The sequence below is a fragment of the Perca fluviatilis genome, chromosome 5 (genome assembly GCF_010015445.1).
Source record: "Perca fluviatilis chromosome 5, GENO_Pfluv_1.0, whole genome shotgun sequence".
Taxonomy (NCBI): Eukaryota; Metazoa; Chordata; class Actinopteri; order Perciformes; family Percidae; genus Perca; species Perca fluviatilis.
Window position 1 is genome coordinate 26,730,099 of NC_053116.1, and position 26,976 is coordinate 26,757,074.

Below are 26,976 nucleotides of genomic sequence, written 5' to 3' on the forward strand. Positions count from 1 at the left end.
AACTACAGGTTGTGAACATATACAATAGATGCATAGTATTTTTTATATATATATTGTTTTGTTGATTATAGTTGATTATATTTATGATATATATATTTATTTTAAACATTCATTGCTAATTGTGTCCCAGTTTTAATTGATTCCTCAAAATTCAAATTGATAAAATAATGAGAAAAAAAATTCTAAATTGTAATTGGGAACTGATGTTTTTGAATGCAGCTCATTTATTATTTAAAAATCTTGAATGTAATCATTTTGTGCCTAACTCTTTTTGCTGGTAACGCCTTTGAATCTGATCTACTGCTGCCTCAAGACCACTCTGTATTCTGGTTTGCAGCTGTGGTTAACACTGACTCCATGCATGCTGCAGGCTTGTCCATATGAAAAAAATCCATATGTCCATATGTTTGTTTGTCCTGTCAGTCTCTTGCTTTAAATGAATGTTTGAGGTAAAGAACACACTGTACACCACCGTTGATTAAACTCTAGCATATGATGTAATGTACAAAATAAACATTGCAGACAAAAACCTGGATATTACCGTATTATTAGTATGAGTTAGAGCAAAAGGTAAATATACCCTAACAGCATGTCCGCATCTTGCTGAATACGTGCTGTACGTTTCTGCAACTCAGAAAATGCCAGCACATTTAAAGATGTTTTTTGTAGTTTTTTAAAAACAAGACATAAGTAAGTGCAAGCAAGGGTTGTTGAGATGTAGTCTGTGGCAGAAGATAGGTAGTGAGGGCGCCAGGGTAGCTCACCTGGTACAGCGCGCGCCCATATATAGAGGTTCACGCCTCGACACAGCGGCCGCGGGTTCAACTCTTCCCTGCGGCCCTTTGCTGCATGTCATTCCCCCTCTCTCTCTCCTTTCATGTCTTCAGCTGTCCTATAAAAATAAAGGCCTAAAAAAAAAGATAAGCAGTGACTAAACTGTGCTGACTTAAGTGGGAAGCTCATTCTACCACTGATGAGCCAAAACAGGGAGGAGCCTTAAACTGAGACAAGTGACCACTGGGTGATGGGACGCGCTTCTGGGCTAATTCTGTGATGTTTGCTGAGAATGACAGTTTGTCATTCAGGGTCATTCCCAGGTTCTTCGCTGTCCAAGTTGGTACCACCACGATGTTGTCATTAGTGATGGGCAGGTCTCGCTGAGCGGACCCTTTTCTTCAAAGGAACACAAGCTCAGTCTCAGATTGAGCTATAGGTGTTGCCTTGAAATTCACTCCAAGATGTCAGCCAGTCAAGGAGCAATGTCTGCCTCCACCGGAGTGTCAGGTGCGGGGAATGACAAGAATAGCTGGGTGTCATCGGCATAGCATTGGTAGGAGAAGCCACGCAGGTGTATGACAGCACTAAGCGTCCTTGTGCAGAGGGAGAAGAGGAGAGGGCTGTTGTCAGGCAGCGTGGTTCAGACCAGATCCTTTCATGTTTTTTGGTATTGCCAACCTGTCAGGTAAGATGCAAACAGAGAGAGTGCAAAGTCTGAGACACCCAATCCTTTAAGGGTGAAGAGGAGGATCTGGTGTTTCACTTTGTCAAATGCAGCAGACAAGTCTAGCAGCAGAGGTCTGAAGGCAGCATGGAGCACTGTCCCTGTCACCGCAAGGAGGGCTTTATCAGTTGAGCGGCCTGCTTTAAAACCAGATTAGTGGGGTTTGGAAGTAAGAGGTAAGCAGTTGGTTAAAAACAGCACATTCTGGTGTCTTCAAAAGAAAGGAAACGAAAGCTACAGTAACTCTCAAAGGGAAGAGATTTGTGTGTCACTAACTTTTTTAGTTGTATAAATATATATATTTTTTTAGGATTAGTGTTAGCTAGGGCAACAGTTAATGTCAATCAGGCTTTACATTGAAAGATTATATAACTTTAAAACACTGAAAAACACTTCAGTGTTTTGAATTACATCCAGCATGAATTGCAAAATCATTAGATGAAAGGTAAAATGTATTGTGAAAATTGTATGTAGACACTAGTAGTGATGAAGCAAAACCAACAATATCAGCATTTCCCTTCCAGAAGGTGTATCAGTGCTTTCTCCTTATCGTCAATGTCAACAGCTAAACTATATGGTATCTTGATAAAGAAGACTTTTTCCTTCTGCACTGAATGCTTACATCTCATGTCTGGTGTTACTGCTAAGAATATGTGGTAAAGCTTTTGCATGACAGGCTTTATGATGACCATGTTCTTGTTTACATTACATACATTGTATGTTGTAATTGTAATGCTGTGTTGTTTTTAAGTGAAGGTGCTTCTGAGCGTTTTTAATGCATTTACATGTTGAATATATCAAAGGTAATGATGACATAGCATAAAGCATATAGCTGTACAGCTGGTTTGTGTAACTCGGAATAACCTTAGGCTTTTGGTTTCAAGTCGGCAGCCATTCCTGTCGTCAAGGTGATAGTGGAGCCAGGGGTAAGAAAATTAATAACCCAGCATCAAGATGTTTTTGTTGTCACATTCTGTCGCTCAATTTCTGATGAAAACATTGAGATGTTTTAAGGTCTCAATTGTGTGATGGTTTGCGATTGAACTCTTAATGTTTGTCTTGTTTTGAATCCACCTGGTTTGTTGCATTTTGGCTCCAGTTTCATAGTTCAACTGACATTTTTTTCTGTTGACACCTCGTCCTGTCTGGGTGCATGGAATGACGCAGACGAACAGATAACACTGTATGGTCTTTTGTCTGATTTCTTCATTTCAACATAGTTTCAAAGTATTTGCAACTAGAATACCAACATTGTATAGTCAGTGTTTTGAGTTTGCATTTCTTTTCAAAGGTCTTGTGTGATTGACTGTAACAAGACAGTAAAAGATCCACCTTGATGTTTGTATCAGTTGTAAAAACTAAATGACAGTTTGCCTTTTGGTTTGTTTGTCTTTGGACTGCACATTCTCTGTCTGTTGCCTGTTTTGAATCACTCATCCAGAGTTAAATGTAGTGTATGTGCAAGTCCTCCAGGTCTGTTGTTCATGGAATGGTCACAGTTAGACACAGACACAGTTACTCTGCATGCTCATTGATTGTTGTCATTGCAAAGATGCAGAAAGATCACAAATGGGAAGCTGTCCTCATAGAGATTGTCTCCTACTTTAATGTTGCTTGTTCTAATATGACTCATACATGATTGAAAAAATGCATGTATGACTGCATGAATGAATGAGTGGTACAGAGATTTGATCACTGTGTGTGTTTGGATGTTACACCTTCTGTTTTTTTATCCCCTAATCACTCTCCATGTCCTCCACTTTAGAACACGGAGGACAGTGCTCGCATCTCCATCACCTTCTTCCGTCTGTTCAGAGTGATGCGATTGGTCAAACTTCTGAGCAGAGGGGAGGGCATCAGGACTCTGCTGTGGACCTTCATCAAGTCCTTCCAGGTGAGACTGTAACCCAATGCAGCCATTCAAACCCCCCTTTTGAATCTGCAATATTAATATAAACCAATGAGATATGAGAGATTACACTTGTTATCACAAGTTAGGTTTTAGGCGAGAGGTCTAACCTTCTGAAACGGGTTGCTTGTTAGGCAGTCAACCACAATTCATGGGTAGCATTTTGTGAGATGTAATTTTTTTTTAAATGACGGTTGTTTTTTTAGGCAGTTCTAATATACAAGGTCTAAAGAAACTGTGTAGCATACCAAGATAAGAGAACATACAATTTGCAACAGAGGCTACTACAAGATTTAATCAAGGTAACCAGTGGATCTGGTGGTGTAGATATGGTTTGAAAATGCACTCAAATTAGAGACTGCAGATTCCAGTGTTACATAGCCGTGTCTCACTCTTTTCTCTTTTTTGCCCACCCAGGCTCTACCTTATGTTGCACTCCTGATAGCCATGCTGTTCTTCATCTATGCTGTAATTGGGATGCAGGTAATATGGTCTATAACCTATTTGACACCCGGCAGGATATGTGTTGCCTTCAGTGACTGTTTTCATTGTGTTTAAATACTCATCGTTTATTTTTCTTATATTCTTGTCAGAATTTGAGAACTGGCTGGCTGATGTTTTTTGTCTTTTTTTTTAGGTGTTTGGGAAAATAGCCATGGTGGATGGAACACAAATCAACCGCAACAACAACTTTCAAACCTTTCCTCAAGCTGTCCTGATGCTTTTCAGGTGTTTGTGTAGCTTACATTGTTGGCTACAAGCCATTATAAGTCATCACAAATGCAAAAATCCCTCATTCTGCTCCTGTGTTAATGTTGATTATTGTTCTATGTTAGGTGTGCCACAGGTGAGGCCTGGCAGGAGATCATGCTGGCCTGTCTGCCAGGGAAGCTGTGTGATTCAGAGTCAGACTACAACCCTGGAGAAGAGAGAACCTGCGGAAGCGGCTTTGCCATTATCTACTTCATCAGCTTCTACATGCTCTGTGCTTTCCTGGTAATCTTCAGACATTTCTCTGTGCACTAGCTGTAATGTTTTAGCACATAATTGAGCATGCACATTCCTGTATGAATGAAATGCCAATGAAATACCACCAAAAAAAACAACAAAAGATTAATGAATGTCCTGGTTTCAGATCATAAACCTGTTTGTTGCTGTCATCATGGATAACTTTGACTATCTGACCCGTGATTGGTCCATTCTTGGACCACATCACCTGGATGAGTTTAAAAGGATCTGGTCTGAATATGACCCTGAAGCAAAGTGAGTACACAGGACGCATTTGGAGAGAACTATCACCAGACGTTTTTTTCCCCTGTTACTTATACTCTATACTGCATTATACTGTTTACTGTATATACTGTACTACTGCTAAAGGACATTTGAATGCATCTTGTTGTCAGGGGCAGAATAAAACACCTTGATGTGGTGACTCTGCTGAGGAGGATCCAGCCTCCGCTTGGCTTCGGCAAACTCTGCCCTCACAGAGTGGCCTGCAAAGTGGGTTTCCACAACAGATAGAGAAATGTGTAAACACTACTGTGGTGAATGTTTAGGGTGCCAAAAATACATGAAAGCTTTTGTATCATTAACATATACATTCATAGCTTTCACAGTACTAATTTCACATTTGCTGCCTCCTTGTTAATCTGAACTTCTGTTGCAGCGTCTAGTGGCGATGAACATGCCCCTCAACAGTGATGGGACGGTCATGTTTAATGCCACCTTGTTTGCTCTGGTCCGCACTGCTCTCAAGATTAAGACTGAGGGTGAGTCTGCACCTTCAAGCCATGAGAGATCTGTAATATTATTAGTTCTATTCTTATGGATTATTCATATTTGGTTGAGCTTTTTTTGAGCTGTGCATTGCCATTCTGTACAGTAAAAAAGAGTATACATTCAAAGTCATACGTGGAAATGGGAGAAGTCATTGTTCCTGCTGAACTGCACAATCTGGCACTGTTTATTGCTCTCATAGTGTAATTGGTACCACGTGTTGTCCAAAAACTTTTTTAAATGGAACTTTGTCACTGGCATCAGTTTGTTAAGTAAAAATCACATGTATATAGTGGATAGAAAGCATTCAGTCATAGTTCTTGCAGTAACACCATTTCCTGAAGGCAACATGACAGAGGAGTCTTCTGCCTTCTTTGTTAGGCTGTCACTCATAATTCCACGGTCCTCTGAGTTGAAGCCACGCCCCCCAAGCAAAATCGGGGCCAAAAGTCTGAAACTGAAAAAAACTGATCTGAAAGTGAAAAACAGATCTGAAACTGAAAAAAAGATTCGGAGTGTGTATTTGCACCCACGGTACGAATAGCCTCGGCCACACAGCTGAGCTATTTACACCCTGTGACGTAACAACAAAAAAACATTGCTCGCGTGCACCGAAATCATGGCGGACGTTCATCTTCCATGACCGCAGAAACTGGCATATTAGGGAAGTTGTGTCTCTAAAGTTCATAACAATTGAATTTCTAGCGCAAAATGGATACAACAGTTGCGCTTTCTGTCTTCAGTGAAAGCATACAACCGTTAGTTTGTTAGTTAGTACCTATTTTTTTGTATACTGTATGGTTACCTAGCAACCGAGGCTTGAAGAAACCAAGTGATAAACAGTTGTTCAACTTCCTGAAAGAACTGCTAGGTGAGTGGTTAGTGTGCTTGCCTCTGGTATGGGAGTTTGGAGTTCAATTCCCTTGTATGGTCATCTTATTTTTTTAAATTTGGATTGGATAATTTGCATGCAATTGCGCAAGTCAGGACCCGCGAACGCAGGGTGGTAGGGCAAGACTCATGAATATGCCTGCTCTGGTTGGGTTGGTTAGGTTTAGGCAAGAGGAGTGGGATTGGTTATGGTTAGGGTAAGAATGTCAGGGCGATAATATTCCAAAAAGGTGTAATACATGAGTAGTATGGATAACTGTGTGTAAATATATGCCAAGGTACTGTAAATGCACAGGGGTGCAAATAGCATACACTGCTAATTGTACCAGGGGTGCAAATAGCATACACTTCTAATTGTACCAGGGGTGCAAATAGCATACACTTCTAATTGTACCAGGGGTGCAAATAGCCTCACCCAAAAAGATTTGAAGCTGTAAAACAAATAAGTTTTGAATCTGAAAACATGAAATGTGGAACTGAAAACAAATATAAAAGTTTAAAAATGAAAATTTATAATTTATTCAAAATAATTGTAGAATTTAATTTAAATTTTATTCAAACTGAAAGAAAAATTGGTACGCTTATTTTTAGTTTGAATAAATGTTTTATTTTTTCAAGTTTTAGACCAAAACTTAAATTTTCAATTTCAAGCTTTAGTTTTTCAACTATATATATATTTTTTTCAAATTAACAAAACATTTGGCCCTGATTTAGCTCCATACTTATGGTCTCAAAGCCCATAGTCTAGTTCAACATTTTGCCACAAGAGGGAGTCACAGATGTTCAATAAGTAGTCCCTCCTCCAAGGCCAACAGGGCTCATGACATTTAATACACACGGCATCAAAACTACAAACAGAAACCACTTAATACACCACTATATTGGTCATCACTCTGTGCTTATAACCAGTAAGTGACCTTACAGTTAAACATTCCACCTTTTCTGCCATTTCCAAGGTAACCTGGATCAAGCCAATGAGGAGCTTAGAGCTGTGATTAAGAAGATCTGGAAGAGGACCAGCATGAAGCTGCTGGACCAAGTGGTGCCCCCTGCAGGCGGTCAGTGGTCATTACACACACAGGGGCACATGGTCAACTCTGCAAAAACCATAGACTGTATATAATTAATTGACAAAGCATCCGGTTCGGCAAAGTGCTGCAATTGCGGACGTGCCTTAAACCTGCATTATATCAAACTTCCAGCAGAGGGCGACACGATCAAAGGTGTTTTAAGCCCCCAACGTCTCCTTCCAGGCAGCGCTGCGACCGTTGACTTCAAGGCACCTAACCCTAACCATAACCATAACCATTGCCTAAACACCGATAAACGGGCGACACGTGCGGTTGCAAAAGCAGGTTGGTTTTTGCAGAAGTCTATGAGAAAGTGATCCACTTCTCACTTGATTTATTACCTCAGTAAAATTTTCATAATGAGTTTATGGTCTCAATCACTCGTTTAAAGTCTTCTGCAACTCAGAATGATGTTAATTTTTTGAATTATGGTCTCGTTGATTTTAAAATCGGCAATAAAGCAGGGGGTGTTTTAGGGCGTGGCTAAGATGTGATTGCCAGCAAAAGTGTGAACATAATGTGGCTCCTCCCTCACTCCTAAAATCGTCACATCCGCAACCAGGATGATTGCGCCTGTAACGGCAAACTCGGCGACTCATAGCAGATCTCAACAAACCAATGGGTGACGTCACACATGCTCTGTTCATTAATATTATACAGTCTATGGCATAAACATGAATCAACATTTGCTTTTTACCGTCATTCACAGTTCAAACAGTAACCTCACTGCGTCCTTCTCTTCCTTTGTACTGTTCTTCCACGCGGTTGATTTGAATACATGCTGCTTCTCATTTGTATGTTCTAATAATGGCACCCTAATTGCAGTGTATTAATAGAAAGAGGAAGGATGGACATGCATTTGAATTCAAATATTTTATTACCTTAATTTGAATTTAAAAAGTCAGTGCTATTTACATACTTTTATTTTGCTGAATTGCACTCACTATGTCACTATAAATTGTGCATCAGCAAGGAATTACGCCACACTTTTCGAATACGTTTCAAATACGTTTTGATGTCTGAATCATTCTGGTTTCAAAAAGAGAGTGAGAGAGTAAAGTGATACTTCCCACAAAATCTGAAACATTTTGACCTACTCCTGGCCTGAAAAAGCTAATAACAAAGTTTTCAAAGCCACCTTTCAAGGCTACATGATTGATTTTGGGAGGCGTATAAGTTTAAGAAACAGGTGTTAAGGGTTAATCCATCAGAGGCCTTCAGCATCCTGTTTTTGTTCTTCTGAAGCGCAGAGACCCAAAAAAAAAAAAAAACAGATAGACCATGTTACTTTGTAGAGTACTTTCACTCTAGTTCACGGAAACTTTCCTTTATCTTTGTCCGACAGTCACAGTTTGCCTGCGGCCCCTCTGTCTCTCTCTGTCATAGTTCTACAGTTTTGCTTATCATTAATCTAGCTGTGTCTGGTTTTGCATTCTTCTCTTCTCTCCTCTAGCTCTCCCTCCCTGTATAAAAAATAGATGTTTAATATGAAATGCTCACTTTTTCATATGCACTTTTTCAGCAAGTTTTCTTCCTGTGCTGATGATACATATTTAAAATGATCTTACAATCATCTTTATCATTAATTAAAAGGAAAACCTGCTTGGCAGTTAGTTGTAAGAACATTAATGTAGAATTTGTTTTTTAGGTTGGTTTTGTTGAGTATACCAAATTTGGATATTTGGATCAGCATTAGTTTGAAGTGCTACAAATACATTATTAGTTGCATTACTTACATGCTCCTAAATACATACATAACTTTTTTTGCTAAATCTTTTTTTCACTTTAGAAAAGTTCTGCAGCTTCTTTATTGCCGGGTTTTATTCACGTCATCAAAACCAATGCAACATCTGTTCCTGTAACATTAGCCAAGCATGATTGTTGAGAGTTGTTTCTGTGTGGTTTTGCCATTTGGTTTCAGTTGTGGTGGTTGCTTTGAATTCTCGTTTCACCTTACACAAAGAATTCTTAGTAAAAGATAGGCACACCTGAGTCCAGCAGGCACATAACACATCCTCTAGTTGTGTTCATGTAGTTTTTCCAGTGTCCTTCTATGCTTACAATGCTTCAGCTCTGCTGTGTTTTACAAGTTGTCAAATTTAATTCAACTGCATGTCTTTGTGTGCATTAGATGGCTAACCTCTCTTCTTGTTTTCTGCCAAGCCTCTCTCTTCCACAGCTTCCTCTGCTTTCAGTAGTGCTCTGTCATTTGCTGGCCTTCTTCTCTTCTCTTTCTGCGGTCCTGAGCTGTCTGGAGCAGTTCTGTTTTAGTCTGGTGGCATGAAACTACTGATAACCTCTTTCTTAAAAACATCATGAGGCTCTGCCCAGAAAGAGAACCTGCTGTCACCTGTGGGCACAAAATTGATCTGCCCATGCCCGGTTGATGCATTGTGAAGAAAAATACAATCTCACCATCTTATCAAGTGAACCGGTTAAACACGGTCGAAAATCACTTGTGTCTACTCAGTTATTTTCTTCTAAGTGAAAATATGTCAACATGATGCATGATTACTTGCTTGAACAACATAAATCATGAAAATCCAAACTTAAGTGTGTTATGAAGATCAATTATCAGCCCACACATTCATGCACATCTGACAATCTGGATTCAGAGACTCTACGATATTAGATGGTCTTTGCATTTTATGTAGTTTAGTGGAGATAGTAGACAAAAACGTAATTTTTAAGACCTTGAATATGCTTTTGGTCACAGGTTTTCTTTCTGAACAGAGCCTTTAACAGTTTCTCTCTGGCTGTGTCGGGTGATGTAGAGAAATGTGTCTGCTGCTTTAAGATGAATCATCAGATTAGGATGGAATGGTGCATCCATCCTACTCACATTTGTCACCTTTACTTGATTCCCCTCAAGCTAAATGGGCTCGAGGAAAGGTGACGATGGGAAAAAAACGCCCACATTTCCTACGCACCAGACTTCCGCCGCTTGTTTTCTTGTTTAGTCTCTCCCCCATTCTGCTTCAGCAGCCTTATCTGAGTGAATCAGATCAACGCTTTGGGTAGTTTACCTGCATGGCAGAGAGTGTGTGTAGTCACTACTTCCTCATTGGCTTAATGTAGTTTGTGTGTTTTTTTAGTTTGTGGGAGCTGTAGATCTGACCCCTGCTGCTTCTCTTTGCTACCTTCTTGCATGTGCTTTTCGCTACAGATCTCGTTGTTTTTCAAAGATATATAAAGATGTAAAACACCTCTGCTAGTCTGTCTCTGATGGTGGTGATCTGAGGGTTTATCTTGCACGTGAGCAGCTGTGTATGTATGTGTGTTTGATTATTTTTGTGTACAAGAAGAGTGTTTCATAACCACACACAGATATTCAGATGCAAGATGGGAGCTGCAGGCATAGATATTATCTGTTGTCGGGTTAAAACCTGCTGCACATGTTGTGTGCGTGTGTGTATAAATGTCATTTGCAGAGTTTTATAAAAGCACCGACATCCACTTCACACACATTCAGCTCTGACATTCAAACAGTGGCATTAATGTTATGTTGGTAACACTTTATTTGAAGTCTTACTTTATCATAAGACTGGCATGACACTGAAATAACCACAACATGGCACCTGTCATGAACATGAAGGCGTCTTGATGATTTTTTATGATTCTTGATGTGTCATTCTGTAAAATATAACACTTTAAATGCAATGTTGACATTATTTGAGATGTTTGTGTTATGACAACTTGTAATTAACCGAGACAACATAACCCATCAATAACTTTGTTGTGACAACTTGACATTAACAAGACAGCAATGTCTTTGTTATGACAACTTAACATTAGGCAAGAAAACATAACCTGTTAATGTCTGTATTATGACAACTTAACGTTATCCTAGCCTAATTAACCTGCCATAAATATGTCAACTACAGTTAGCAGCAGTTAGCCGTTACTTTAGCAACAAATTCATCCGTCCGAAACTCAATAAATCACCTCAGTACTGTATTCACTGTTGTCAAACTGGCCTTATAACATTTAATGACATCTTAATGAAAGTCCAAATGGTTCCACTTTACTTGAAGTCAAGGGAATTCTTCATGACTTCATTATAAAAGCCTTTGGCAGAGTAATCAAACTTTATGACATCTTTATGACAATTCAAAATTGTTTAACTTTACTTGAGGTCATGGAAAATATTCAATTCAATTCAATTCAATTTTATTTATAGTATCAAATCATAACAGAATTATCTCGAGACACTTTACAGATAGAGTAGGTCTAGACCACACTCTATAATTTACAAAGCCCCAACAATTACAGTAATTCCCTCAAGAGCAAGCATTAGCAGTGGCTATTGCGACAGTGGCGAGAAAAAACTCCCTTTTAGGAAGAAACCTCGGCAGACCCAGACTCTTGATAGGCGGTGTCTGACGGGGCCGGTTGGGGGTGTGATGAACAGTGATGAACAGCAGGACGTTGCGGGATGAAACGTGGCGCTGCAGAGCATGGGTGGATGCGGCGGATGCAGCAGGACGCGGCTGGACATTGCAGGGAATCGCAGAGCATAGCTCTGCGAAGAAGAAACATAAGGACTCCGGGGAGTAAACTCCCCAGAGCTAGGTTAGTAACAAGCAGTTCTGGGACAGGATGCATACAAAAGGAAACAAATGAAAACATTGATGAGAGGCTGTACTGGCCTGCCTCCCTCTACTCTCACTATTATTGATTATATGATAAACAAATCCGATGACTACGAAGAGAAGCAGGTGGGCCGGGTTAGGCGGACGCTGCAACTCCTCGCTCCCTAACTATAAGCTTTATCAAAGAGGAGAGTTTTCAGTTTACTCTTAAATGTGGTGGCGGGGTCTGCCCCCCGAACCCAGACTGGGAGCTGGTTCCACAGGAAAGGAGCCTGGTAGCTGAAGGCTCTGGATCCCATTCTACTTTTAGAGACTCTAGGAACCACAAGTAACTCTGCATTCTGGGAGTGCAGTGCTCTAGTGGGACAGTAAGGTACTAAGAGCTTTTCTAGATAGGATGGTGCTTGACCATTTAGGGCTTTGTAGGTCAGGAGAAGGACTTTAAAGTCAATTCTGAATTTTACAGGAAGCCAATGCAGTGAAGCTAATACAGGAGAAATATGATCTCTTTTCTTAGTTCTCGTCAGAACACGTGCTGCAGCATTCTGGATCAGCTGGAGAGTCTTAAGAGACTTATTTGAGCAACCTGACAGTAGGGAATTACAATAGTCCAGCCTGGAGGTAACGAATGCATGGACTATTTTTTCAGCTGCGTTTTGAGACAGGATATTCCTAATTTTGGCAATGTTACGAAGATGAAAAAAGGCTGTTTTCGATGTTTGTTTTAGATGGGCGTTAAAGGATATATCCTGATCAAAAATAACTCCTAGATTTCTGACAGTAGTGCTGGAGGCCAGGACAACAACATCCAGAGTAGCTATATCTTTAGATAATGAAGTTCGGAGGTGTTTAGGGCCCAGCACAATAACTTCAGTTTTGTTACAGTTTAACATCAGAAAATTATAGGTCATCCAGGATTTTATATCTTTAATACATGCTTGAAGTTTAGCTAACTGACTGGTTTCGTCTGGTTTGATTGATAAGTATAATTGGGTGTCGTCCACATAGCAGTGATAGTTAATTGAGTGTTTCCTAATGATATTACCAAGAGGAAGCATATATAAGGAGAATAAAATTGGTCCAAGCACTGAGCCTTGTGGAACGCCATGGTTAACTTTCGCGTACTTAGAGGATTTATCATTAACATTAACAAATTGAGATCGATCAGAGAAATAAGACTTAAACCAGCTTAGTGCAATTCGTTTAATTTCGACTAAGTGTTCCAATCTCTGTAACAGGATTGTATGGTCAATAGTGTCAAAAGCAGCACTAAGATCTAGTAAAACAAGAATGGAGACAAGTCCTTTGTCTGCAGCAGTTAGAACGTCGTTAGTAATTTTCACCAGTGCCGTCTCTGTGCTATGATTCTTTCTAAATCCTGATTGAAAGTCTTCAAATAAACTGTTGCTATGGAGAAAATCACATAACTGATTAGCAACTACCTTCTCAAGGATCTTGGATAAAAAGGGAAGGTTTTATATATAGGTCTATAGTTTGCTAAGACCTCAGGATCGAGGGTGTTTTTTTTCAGAAGAGGTTTTATCACAGCTACTTTAAATGACTGCGGTACATAACCTGTTAATAGAGACATATTGATCATATCTAGTAGTGAAGTGTTAACCACGGGTAATGCTTCTTTGAGTAGCCTCGTTGGGATGGGGTCTAAGAGACAGGTAGATGGCTTAGCTGAAGATACCTTTACCATTAGTTGTTGAAGGTCTATAGGATAAAAGCAGTCTAAGTATATGTCAGGTCTAGTCGTTCTTTCTAGCAGTCCTGCGTTGAAAGGTGAACCGTTAGAAGTTGAGGGCAAAAGGTGATGAATTTTATCTCTAATTGTTATAATTTTATCATTAAAGAAGCTCATGAATTCGTCACTACTCAGAGCTAGAGGAATAGATGGCTTAGTAGAGCTCTGACTCTCTGTCAGCCTGGCTACAGTGCTGAAAAGAAACCTTGGGTTGTTCTTGTTTTCTTCTATTAATGATGAGTAATTGTCTGATCTGGCATGTCTGAGGGCCTTCCTATAGGTTTTCAGACTGTCTTGCCAGTCCAAACGAGACTCTTCCAGTTTGGTGGAGCGCCATTTACTTTCAAGTTTTTGCGAGTTTTGCTTTAATTTACGAGTTTGGGAGTTATACCAAGGTGCTAGTTTCCTTTGCGTCATCTTCTTCTTTTTGAGTGGAGCAACAGAATCTAAAGTAGTCCGTAGGCATGCCGTAACACCATCTACACAATTGTCGATTTGAGAGGGACTAAAGTTTACATAAAGGTCCTCTGTTGTATTAAAACAAGGTAATGAGTATAGCGCTATTGGAATGTCTTCCTTAAATTTAGCTATAGCACTGTCAGATAGTATAGAAGCTTTTATCTAATTTCGTATAATCGGGTATTAAGAATTCAAAAGTAATTAAGAAGTGGTCTGATAATAAAGGATTTTGCGGGAATACTAATACATCTTCAATTTTGATACCATATGCCAGCATGAGGTCGAGGGTGAGGTTAAAACAGTGCGTGGCCTCATGCACACTCTGACTGAAGCCAATAAAATCTAGTAGTTAGTTGAAAGCAGTACTAAGGCTATTGCTGTCAATGTCCACATGGATATTAAAATCACCTACAATAAGTACTTTGTCTGATTTAAGGACTACACATGATAAAAACTCTGAGAATTCAGATAAAAATTCAGAATACGGACCTGGAGCTCGGTAGACAACAACAAATATAATTGGCTGTACTGATTTCCGTGTTGGATGTTGAAGATTAAGAACAAGGCTTTCAAAAGAGTTATAATTTAGTTTGGGTTTAGGGTTAATTAACAGGCTTGAATCAAATATGGCTGCAACTCCCCCTCCTCGGCCTGAGCCTCTAGGAATTTGAGTATTAATATGACTGGGAGGAGTTGCTTCATTTAGACTAACATATTCTTCATGGCCCAGCCAGGTTTCAGTAAGACAGAAGAGATCAATTTGATTATCAGATATCAATTTGTTTACTAGTACTGCTTTAAAGACAGAGATCTGATATTTAGTAATCCACATCTAATTTTCTTATCCTTTTCTATCATTGCAGTGGTAGTTTTAATTCCAATTAGGTTGTTAAGTATTGCCCCTCTCTTGGTTACCTTTGATCTAACTGATCTGAGTCGAGGAACAGACACCGTCTTATTTTTTGGTCAACTTCTTATTACTTAGGGGATTCACCACTTTGTATGGTCTGTTGTTGATTATAATTGGAATAGTACTAGTACTACATGTTACTGGAATAGTACTAGTACTACATGTTACCCTGCAGAAAACATTTTCAGATTCATCCACTTGTATAGTGCTATCAGGATCAATACCTGGGGGGCATGAATCTGTGATATTTTCAACAGAATGTCAATACTTGCCTTTCAGTGTGGTTGTTATGTTGTCAGATAGCAGCCTGGCTCCGTGTCGGTTTGGGTGGAGACCATCATGCTTCAGCAGGTTGGGCATTTCCCAGAACAAGTTGAAGTTGTTGACATAGGGAATGCTCAGGGAAGTGCAGAGTGGTTCCAGCCAGGTGTGGAGCCAGAACAGTCTGGACCATCTCTCAGCACCCTTCCTGTAGGTAGGTAGAGGCCCAGAGATGACGATCCGTTTTCCTGTTCATGACAATTATAATGGTGTCATTACTGGCAATTACAAAACCAACCACATATGACAGTTTAGTGTTAATGTTAACACTTAAGCTAAATAGTTTCTGTAATTTTGATAATTAGGCTTGCCATGACATATTTACGACTGTTGTTTATTTATTTAACGAGGAATACCTCTTGAGATGTATCATCTCATTTTCGGAGAGGCCTTGATAGGACTGGACAGTACAAAGGACAAGACATTACAGTACAACATACACATTCACTCACATACTAACCTCCCCCACCCCACACCCCCACCTAGACATCACCAAGATAATCATTACAAAATGTATGAATAGTAATTAAGAACAAAATATAGAAAACTAGTCTAGGTTTAGGTCAAGTTGTCATTACACAGATATCTCAAACAATGTCGACATTGCATTAAAAGTGTCATAATTTACCTGATGACAATTCTTGACAACAGTCAAATCATGTGTGTGTCTTATGCACACCCCTTAAAAAAATCCATAATGGGTTACTACAACCATGTTTTTCCCCCAGATAAATCATTAAAAACCACAGTTTCTTTGATGTGCTCCTGAAAAATGACTTGACGCATTGGTCTGTGTGTTTGGTCTGTTGTGATCCTTTTGAAATAGTGTTTTCCAGACTGGACAGTTCTGATTATGGTCATGCAGCAGGGGTTTATGGAATTTTATTTACATGTCTTGGTATTTTTTTCATTTTGATTGTTATAGAAGTATTTTGTTTTTATTGACAAGATATTGTCTTGTTTTGGTGGTTTAATCATTGTGATGTTTTACTGTTAATGGTCTTCAGTTTTGATACTTTTAGTTTATTTGACTTTCCTGCCTAGATCTGTTCTCTTAGATGGCGAGATACTGGTGGTGGGTAAGATCTCTGTTGAGGGATTTTATGTTTCAAATGTTATGGATGCAAAATGAATTTCCGTGTTGAGATATTTCCGTATTTTGGTGTTGATCTGGGAGGCTGTCTGGTCTGTTCACTCAGATGACGAGGTAACAGTGGGGAAGTTCTATGCCACCTTCCTGATACAGGACTACTTCAGGAAGTTCAAGAGGCGCAAAGAGCAAGGTCTTGTAGGAAGGCACTCATGGGAGAGGCTGAATACAACCATGGCTCTACAGGTGAGTGAAGTACAATGTATCATGCTTGTGTTCATGGGAGTACAATCCCACATATCTATTCCACCAGTGCATTGAACAAATCAGTGATTGTATGTTACTAAACATCCTTCATCTACATAAGAGCCAACTTTGATTCTCACATCAACTCTGTCTATAAAACCAAAAATCGACTTAGAAATATTAGTTTAATATTATACTCTCATCTAGATTTTAATAACCATACACCAGTATAATCACCAGTAAACACAGTGACTATCAGAGGATTCATATACAGGCAAGGTTTTGAAAAAGTTGCTCACGCTTTTAGAAGATGCTGTTTGGAATACTGTTTTGTCTGTCTTTTAGTGTTTTTTTAAGTCTCCCCAAAAAGCCCGTCAGGTATCCTCAGCTTAAGGGTTTTGTTGTTATAACAAAGACATCACACCAAACTGAGGTCTTCCAATGGGTCATTGTCACTCATCACCACCAGTGATATCATGCCACGCAGACAGTTTTGATGAATTCATCTATCTTTTCAAATATCGGTGTCTGAGGGTTGTGGTGCTCACAGCATTGAAAGATAACATTAGAAACATTAAAAAGCAACATCTCTGTCTGCAAAAACAATCTCCCAGTTATTCTGGATACTCCACAGTGCAGTGTCACGTTTTCATTGGAACTGTACCAAGAAATAGTTTCTAGGAAAGCTTTTATCCAGAGTAACCTGGACAAGTAAAACCAAAACTATCTTCATGCTGGAAACTACAGTAGGTGAGAAGATTTAATTTGGGCCAAGTCACCTGCTTGTTTTACTTTAATGCTCCACAGAGCTGAAAACCTCCAGAAGATGTGAAATTTGCTCTGACCACCTTTAAAACCATGTTATCAGCATTTATGAAATACTCACACACTAAAAGTGACATGCTCGCACCTGAAAAAACTGGAATGTTTGCTAACATTAATACCCATTGTTTTTCTCAACCAGATAGAGATACAAATGTACATTAAAAGCCTGTGATGGCTGGCAGGTCTGGTGTTATAGCTGCTCTCTTTGCAGGCCGGCCTGCGCACGCTGCATGACATTGGACCAGAGATCCGGCGAGCCATATCTTGTGACCTGCAAGAGGCGGGGCTGGTAAATGTTGATGGAGAGGAAGAAGAGGAAATCTACAGGGTAAACATCCTTGAAGATTTGTTAGTTTGTTAATTTTTATTTTTTTTATAAATTAGTTTCAGATGTCCCAGAAAGCCAAGTAGCTGTGCTGTTACATAATTTAGTGTGACAACATCTCACATATATCACCCATCATCCACATTTTGTTATTATTTAGTATTATTTATCTTTACACAAGACATGAACTGAAAGAGAAAATCATTATCAAGTTTCATGCAGTACTGTGCATCTTACACATACATACAATGCAGAGAAGAACCTGGTTCACATTCAGATATGAGATGCAATATACTGTAACACTTAAATTAACAGGCTCTGATCTTCAGTATGAAAAACAGAAGGAAGAGGTGTAGAGCTGGGCTAGATTTACATGGCCAAGTCTTTTGTTAATAATATTTCACCCCATTCTTTTAGGTATTTTTGAAACATTTGATTGACCGTTAAATGAGTGTACTCCTGGTTGAGATTCATGATTTAAACATTGTGAATTGTACTTTAAGCAGCTTACTGTGTTTATTATTTGTCTCGGACCTCATTGGTTTCTGGTTTCTCTTTGCAGCGTAACGGCAGCCTTTTTGGGAACCATGTCAACCAGGTCAGTGCTGAACAGCAAGGCTACTGCCACCCAACCACTGTCACCCAGCGGCCGCTACAGATCCTGCCCTTCTCCTGTAGTGCCTCAACTGAACCCACCCAAACAGGCAGGAGAGCCAGCAACGTGGACAGAGGAGGGGAGACAGAGATGAACTCTTCACCCGTCCTGTATAACCATCATTATCACTCCCCTCATCCGTATAATTATCCTCACTGTATTTCCACTTGCCATCAATCGCCAATACCCTCCAATGCCAACCTCAACAATGCCAACGTGCCCTCACTTCTCTCCATGACCAATGGGAGGCAGCAGAAGTGTTTGTTAAGGCAAGACCGTCCGTCCTCCACCAAAAATGGATCATCAGTGTCCACTGACAGCAAGGGCAAACTTTGGAAGTCACACTCCACAAGGTCAGTGAAGAATGGATTTATATATATATATAATCCATATGCAGTTCAGTCAGACAACTCACAATTGAAAAGTTTTATTATAACAGCAGAACGTTGTGTTTGGCGGCCAGACTTCGACCTCATCACTCCCCGCAGTTTGGGTTTACATGAGATATTGGGGAGTGATGATAAAGTAGCTTCCCCCTGGCCGGAGCCAGCAGGTGGATGCTGGGGTGGTGGTGGGGCTGAAAGCAGGCAGCGATACAGGTGCAGGGCAGCAGCAGCATTGACAAGGAAGAGATGGGGAAATTGTGGCATGTCACGTGTGTGTACAGCGGTGTAGCTCGAGTTGGCTGCCTGAACTGGCTTGCAGGCGTCGCTCCATTAGTAATCCACACAATCTTGTTTTGCGTGAACCAAAGCAGCCTCAGGAGCATCTCGTATTATAGTTACGGACGTATAATCTATTTTTTTATGCTCACATTTTTACATGATTCAAGACCTGACATAGAAATTTAATTGAGTAAAGAAACAAACTAGACTGTACTGTGGGGCTGGGTGATAATTCAATATTATTAATTCATTGTCTCAGATCTCTGACATGAATATGAATATCTTAAAATATTCTTAGTGATACTGTCAACTATCCTTTGAAACTCCCAACAGAGCCTCCTGTTCAGCATGACTGGATGTCATTGTTCATTGTAAAGCCTTGTTCATCCCCCACAGATGTGCAAATATCTGCCCACACAGCTGATTGCAGAAGAACTTCTTAATGGGTAGTAGTGGGTAAATGGGTTTCCTGTCCCAAAGGTTGCAGTGAGTGATGTTTAAATTTAGATATTTCCTGGTAGTGATGAACATGATAACAAATAACTTTTGTATAACAATATCACCTAATGCCCCTCTCCTGCTGAGGGAGTGCTTTCCCTTATGTTCTCAGAGATTTGAGCTCTACAAATATACTTGTATTAACATAATAAAGAGAAAATAAAAGATTTGGGATATTACATGTAATGTCACTACAGTTTTCCCCTGTATGCTTTGGGACAGAAAGCTTGTAAAGTAGTGAAACCATTCAGGTAATATTCAGCCTGGACAAAAATCTGCTTTTGAAAGCACCTTAATTTGTGTACTCTTGTCTTTTGTCATTGCATGCAACCTCTCTCCCTATTCCTTTCCTGCTCTCCTGTTGCAAATAATCCTGTCTGTCTGACTGCCCACTTCCTCTCCTCGGAGCAGGACACGCTACTATGAGGCCTACATTAGGTATGTGCATGATGTTAGCTTCATTTCACAATATGCTGTTCATGGCGGGTGTGTCACAAAAACATGCTGTGAAAGCTACGGAAATGTGTGTTTCAAAGCCTGTGATAGTGAATGAAATGCAGCTTTAGGGCCTCATGTTTCAGTAAAATTTGTATTTCACAGTATTACTGTGTGTGCTTTATTTTATGCCCTAAATTTGCATAAAAACGACAACAAACAGCAGACAAAATGATAGGGACATGTAGTATAATTGTCAAACTTGCACTGATTAATATTTGTGCTCATTGTCTTTAATGTGTCGATGCCAGGTCAGAAAGCGGCGGTGGGCTCTACCCCACCATTCGTCGAGAGGAGCCAGGGGGCGTGGACAGCGATGATGAGCGAGGCTCGGGAGAGTACTTCAGCGGGGAGGAGTTTCACGAAGATGACATCATGCTCCCAAAGGACAGGTACTGTGACAGCAGCTGTCAGTCTAATGATGTGAGGAAACACTGACAGCAAAACACTTTAATGGTGCAGTGGCCACATGCACCACATGTGGACCGCTGCCATGTTTTTATCTTGTTAAAGGTGCAATATGTAATATTGTGTGTAATACTGGCAGCTAGCGGTTAAAATAGTTACTGCACTACCAATTCAAAATACTGGAGAGTCGTTTCCCCCGCCCCCTCCTGCCCAGACTCGAAGTTCACGGGGGTTGCCAGGCTGAGACCACAGCATTCACAACAATGTTGCTAGATGCTTTTCTCACATAGCCAGACATTACTTCACAGCACAGCAGAGTAGCTAACGTTAGATGCTAGTCTCACATAGCCAGACATTACTCCACAGCACAGCGGAGTCTTTTATATATGTCAATGAGCGGAGTAGCTAACGTTAGATGCTGGCTATATTGACGTAAAAGCCCGTGCTCACGCGGAGCTCTGTAACCAACTGACAGACACACTTTTTCGGCTTAAAATATGAACCGCTAAAAACACAACAACGTCACCGTCCTCTCCACACGCCAGTCAGGCACACTTCCTCGGCTTAGAATTACAATACGAAACGCTAAAAATACCACCACCATGCCGACTGAACACACTTCATTGGCTTAGACTTACGGTAACAATCGCTAAACACACTGCAAACTCACAGTCCTCTCTTCCCGATTTACAGCCCCCCTCTCGTGGCTTAAAATAACTCACCGTTGTCGGCTCCAGCCGCTGACGAGGCTACACACTGTAAACAGCCGTGGGCTGCTTGCCTGGTCCTCCCGGTAATGTTAGCAGTTAACAGGGTTAGCATGGCGGCGTTAGCCAGGACCAGTCGGGATCACTTTACTGGCTGTGTCTCAATTGTTTTTGCGAGTAACCAGCTCGGGTACTCTAGCTATATAATTCAATGTGAGTACACAAATGTTGAAATGACATAAAATGCCCGTCCCTAGTGGCTGTGATAAATTAGCCTGAAGCTATGCTTACCTGTTCAGGAGGAAATAAGCCAATTCTGCGTCCTTTTGGGATCTAAGCTGTCTCCATCTTTCAAATACATCTCCAATATTTACCAGGGGGTTGTTACGTCCCTGGTCACGCAACTGTTAGAAACATGCTGTTTTCTTTTTTTTAGGTCGGGTAGAATCTATCTCCGTTGATCCTGTTTGTTTGTGTGCTGCTTTCATGGCTGTACTACCGTTACAGCTGTTGCGCGCTTGGTTTACGTTTTTAAGTATATCTGGCAACCCGGCCTGGCTGTCAAACTGGGCAGTTGATAACAACACACAGATCAAAACATAAACATAAATTCCGTCACGGAATGTAAATTTCAAAAAGAAAAAATACTGACATTAGCATTGTTGTCAGAAAAGATAGTATTTCAGTTTAACATGTTTCCTTAATATCTGATGAGGCATTGGTGTCATTTTTGGATTTATTACAGGACAAATATTACATATTGGACCTTTAAAGGTGCAGTAGGTAAGACTTATACATCTAACTTTCTGTCATATTTGCTGAAACTGACCCTATGTTCCAGTAGAACTACATGAAGCAAGTAATTTAAAAACTAAAATCTGACTCCTCTGGCACCACCTACAGCCTGTAGTGCGATTTGCAAAAATCCACCGCTCCCTGTTCAGATGCACCAATCAGGGCCAGGGGGGGTGTCTAACTGTGTGTCAATCACTGCTCATGCACTCGCATTCATTCTCCCTTGTGGGGGGAGGGGCTTAAGAGACCGTTTTGGGCTTTAGCAGAAAGGGGGGAGGGACTGAGAAGTTGTCGATGTCAAATTTTTGTTGGCTAATTCCCCCTCCAAATATCTTTATTAATTATATAAGAGTTACATATTTACTTCTTCTTTGTTTTTGCAACACTGAAATAATTCTTTGCGCCTCTAAGATAAAGATGTGACGTTTTTTGTATCTTTTCGTTTCACAGGTTGCCCAACAAGGAACACCATGATGCAGAGGGAGGCTTTGACCTCGAGGTTTCCAAGGGTGACCACCAGTCTGATGGTTACTATGACGATGACCAACTGCCCATCTACCAAGACGGCAAGCGGTCACCCAGGAAATGGATTTTACCTTCTCCTCGAGGTGATACAGCACAACTGTACCGTTTATTTTCTTATTTTTCAAATTTTTATTGAGTTATTGAGAATAAATTAGATTCCTCGACACTTCAGATTGAATGTATAACAACTTTACCTGTTATTCAGATGAAAGTTTGTTGGAGCACCTTCATAATTGTATTGCACATATCGATAAAGTGGGCTGATTCATTCACTTGAACTAACCAAGTTGTGTTACTTTCATTACGATTCTGTAACTTAATTGTAATAAATAAGTACTAATGTAAGTAAAAGATGAATTAGATTAGTATTGTATTATACGAATGTTATAATTGTGTGTAAAATTAGCTTATCTTGTGTTTCATCTAACTTTATTCTTGAATACTTGAATCTGTAAGTAACCACAGTTGGAGTCCAGAGAGTTATCATTTTTGGTTCTTGTTTGTTCTCACAGCCTCCAACAGGCCAACGTTCAGTTTTGAGTGTCTTCGCAGAAAAAGTAGTCAAGAAGGCGCTCCTCCCTCTCCATCCTGTACAGCTCTTCCACTGCAGCTGGTGCAGCAACAGGTGCGCACACACACACACACACACACACACACACACCTGTAAATATTGTGATTAATGTAAATAACTACTGTAAATATACAGTATTGTCACAAAATGCAGTTGTTACAAAGCTAGAAATACAACTTGTAAGACCTGTTTTGTCTCTTCTCCCTACCCCAAAATGTCGGCCTTAATTGATTGAACCTCAGGTAATGGCGGTGGCCGGTCTCGATGCGAGCAGAGTTCACCGCTTGTCCCCTACGCGGTCGCTTTGCTCCTGGGTCACGCCTCCTGCCTCACCCATCAGCCATGACTGCTCGCCGTTCTACACACCACTCATACAGGTCTGGTTCACTGTGTGATAAAAGGCGGCATGTTAAGATAAATCATCTAGCGTTAGCACTAAGAAAGACAGAAGAAACACCAGAAATACAATTAGTTTATGATTATTTTTACTGTCGATGTTCTTATCAAGCCTCTGATGGATATCAATCAAGAAATCTGATACCAGCACTTCATTAAGAAAGCATCTCGATCAGTGTCTTGAAACCAAACTTGAAGTTTAAAAAAAAAAAAAAGTTTGTGTGTGTGTGTGTGTGTGTATGTGCATGTGTGTACTCAGGTGGACTGGCGTAGTCCCGGCAGCATCGGCAGCATCCCCGGAGCAGTGAAGAGGAGTTCGTGGTATACAGACGGACAGGACGGTCCTACCAATCGCAGCCACTCTCCGTCACTTCTGCAGTTACCTGCAGACAGCTGCTCACACTTCCTGCAGAAGAGAGGCAGCGCCAACAGTTTGGTGGAGGCTGTGAGTAAAAAACATGAACCTCAAACATTAGGACAACAGACCACTTTGATAAGATTTCATTGAAATGTCTGTGGAGGTATGGTAGTGTAAAATCACAGTCACTCTCTAATTTGTGCATTACTTTGTGAATTAGAGTTGGGTTGCAATGCAATACTTTGTAATACTAAGCTCTTGATTATTGTTTTGATTGTTTAATCCATGAAATGTCAAATTATGATGATATCAAACCAGAGAGCAACAAGCTCATTGTGGCACGCACGCGCATATACACACACACACACACACACACACACACACACACACACACACACACACACACACACACACACACATTCACAAATATACACAAATGTTCCTGTGACCTCCAGAATCTCACATTTAGGTGAATTCTGATGTGAATTTATTGGTACAATCATCTTTTCAGCTTTGATTATGTTTTACTTGCTGTCCTCAGGTGTTGATCTCTGAGGGTCTGGGGAAATTCGCCAGGGACCCCAGGTTCGTGGCAGTGACGAAACACGAAATCGCAGACGCCTGCGAGATGACCATTGATGAGATGGAAAGCGCTGCCAGTAACCTGCTGAACGGGAGTAGGGGCAACGGCAACTCTGGGGAAACAGGGAGCGTCAGCTCGGACCTAAATGCCATCGCACATCTTAGAGACAGCAGTATCCATGACTACAGCGATGAGGAGCCGTACGTTGCTCTGAAGTGCGAGGAGGACCTAACAGACGAGATGATACGCATCACGTCGCTATAGCAGAGACTCACATTTATTTAGTTTTTTTCAATTGAAATTCTACAACTATTCCACAGTAAGGGGATGTCTTCTCAGGAGTACCCTGCAATAGACAGAACATGTTTAACATGGATGGATAAGAGAACAAAGTGCCTTGTTTTCTCTTTCTGTGGATTGATGAATGGAACCGTAGGAGAGATGAGAGAAACAGATGGCAGCATGGAAGAGCTGAGTTAAATTAAGCAACTGTTCAAACCAGAGGGAATCTATTTACTCGCCAGCCTGCCTGTCATTTAGCAGGAATTCAGGATACGTCTTTAATATTAAAAGTGGTTTGATACAGCTAAATAACCTGCCAGCCTCAAAAAGCCAGTCCAGAGCACTCGTCAAGTTTTGTATATTTTTATTGTTTTGGCTCCGTACTGCAACACATTGGATTTGAAATGAAAAAAACAACTTTAACGGCTTTGATTTGAGGGTGTTTGCATCCATATTGAGTGAACAATGTTGTCATTGTTCTGCAGCACTGTCCTAAAATGGTGTGACTTTGTACAAACAAGGCCATGTATCGTACACTGTTTGCTCAATATGAAGAGTCAATAAAACAGCAAATGTGTCACCTTTCTGAACACATTGATAAGTGACTGAAAGAGTGATGCTGGCTTTAAAAAAGCTGCATTTATCCTGCAAATGCTGCAAAATGTCCGATGATTCCAGCATTCCCTGTAGTCAGTTGAGTTTCATGTCATGTATATATAATGTGTTATTTTAACCTTTAGTATGATATACATATATCATATGATGATATATATGATGATAACAGATGCTGGTTATTACATTTTGGCCTCTATGACTCAAATAACAAAAACAAGGTGATATATATATATATATATATATATATATATATATATATATATATTTCAGCTAATCTCAGTGCAGATTGATGATCAGGCTGATCTGGGTTCAGGGTTAAACGTTGCTCGTCTCGGTACTTGACTTGAAAAGAAAATCACATATCACTGATAAAAGACTTTGTTCTCAGGCATATCCTTCTGTTCACGAGCCTGCTGATATGACACTCTGACAGTGTGTTTCTGTGTCATATCATCCTCCCCCCTTCACACCAACAATAGACACTATATTTACACCCATTTTGCTGACTTGATTACTTTAAATACCCTGAAAGTGATGGAAGATTTAGGATTGTAGTACACTGTCCAACTTGTTTCCATAGTGATCCTTAACTTTTATCAAAGCCCTTTTGATAACTGTGAGGAAAGACCATTTCATTGTTACAAACTTACTCAGAATATGCAAAGGTTCACTTCACTCAGACCTGCTTGAGACTATTTAATCGCGGACTTATGAAAATAAGACAAACTGCCTGAGTGTTTACCCCGAGAACATGACTGAAAAACAACTGTAGAGGAAATGTTTGACACAGCGACTTCAATTAGTAATAAATTACTCATCAAGTTGATAAAACAAAGGGGATACAGAGTTTTCTGCCTGATTGCTCAAGCACAAAATAATCCCGACAGGATCACCTGTGTGACATCTTTTAGTCATGTGTGGCTCCACCCTGCTGAGCAGCAACTGTGTTTGGAATTTCTCTATAGTCATCTAAAGTGCTTGTTCATGATGAGTCAGATATGTATACATAGATCTCAAACAGATACTTGCTGTTTGTCACCATCTACATATTGTATATTTATAACACCACAACATAAAGGGAAACTTTCCCTACAATATATAAATTCAGTATATTTGTGTTTTTGGAATGAAATGAATGATGTCAACTGTTGCCTTTTATTTGTAGGATTTCCTTTAGTTTCACCGCCAGTTTAAGTGCACAAGATGTCCAAAAACAGCTCCTGTCTGTGAAGGGAGAACTACACATCCCACGAACCAGTGTTCGTCTACCACTGCCAACTGTAATCATGTTTTCATGTCAACTTTTACAAACCAACACTGGCTCATGGCAGGGCAATCTATTTTTTTTTTTTCTTAATCTAAATATTGTTGTCAGGACAACATATTTGATCTGTGCAATCAAAGGGCTCCTTCAAATATAAAACCAAAACAAAGGATCATTAAGTGCATTTACACGCACATCAATATTCAAACATTATTCCAGATGTTTTTTTTTCTTCATTTTTTTAAGTTGTTGTTGAAAAGTACACCTTTTCTTGTGTACAATAATGACAAAAGGTTGATGCCAACATTGGAAAGTTTATTTTCTGCATACACTTAATAGTGAATATATACAGTACATGTTACTTTAACCTGAGCTGGTATGTTGAATACTCTCATATGTACTGTCAGGATACTGTAAATGCACTCATTCCTTCTTCATATATATATACAGTATATACAGGGTTTAGTGGCCAATACAACTGAAATATATGACTT

General features: G+C 40.1%; 1 protein-coding gene across 14 annotated transcripts in view; it reads left to right on the forward strand.

Annotated features, from left to right (window-relative positions):
* cacna1db (calcium channel, voltage-dependent, L type, alpha 1D subunit, b) overlaps nt 1-25,193 on the forward strand; it is a 96,121-nt gene extending 70,928 nt beyond the window's left edge. For 10 of the 14 annotated variants that reach the window (XM_039799756.1, XM_039799753.1, XM_039799757.1 and 7 more), the window contains 19 exons: nt 2,386-2,427; nt 3,267-3,395; nt 3,828-3,893; nt 4,048-4,139; nt 4,247-4,406; nt 4,546-4,673; nt 4,814-4,910; nt 5,077-5,179; nt 7,034-7,135; nt 16,379-16,515; nt 17,552-17,668; nt 18,228-18,673; nt 19,895-19,921; nt 20,230-20,370; nt 22,339-22,496; nt 22,926-23,038; nt 23,227-23,361; nt 23,640-23,825; nt 24,280-25,193. In XM_039799756.1, coding sequence (XP_039655690.1) covers nt 2,386-2,427; nt 3,267-3,395; nt 3,828-3,893; nt 4,048-4,139; nt 4,247-4,406; nt 4,546-4,673; nt 4,814-4,910; nt 5,077-5,179; nt 7,034-7,135; nt 16,379-16,515; nt 17,552-17,668; nt 18,228-18,673; nt 19,895-19,921; nt 20,230-20,370; nt 22,339-22,496; nt 22,926-23,038; nt 23,227-23,361; nt 23,640-23,825; nt 24,280-24,585 — 2,685 coding nt within the window. In that variant the 3' untranslated portion in view covers nt 24,586-25,193. The remainder of the gene's footprint in view (nt 1-2,385; nt 2,428-3,266; nt 3,396-3,827; nt 3,894-4,047; nt 4,140-4,246; nt 4,407-4,545; nt 4,674-4,813; nt 4,911-5,076; nt 5,180-7,033; nt 7,136-16,378; nt 16,516-17,551; nt 17,669-18,227; nt 18,674-19,894; nt 19,922-20,229; nt 20,371-22,338; nt 22,497-22,925; nt 23,039-23,226; nt 23,362-23,639; nt 23,826-24,279) is intronic. The other 4 variants (XM_039799761.1, XM_039799759.1, XM_039799760.1 and 1 more) reach the window with 1 other exon arrangement.
* Nucleotides 25,194-26,976: the final 1,783 nt, after the last annotated feature.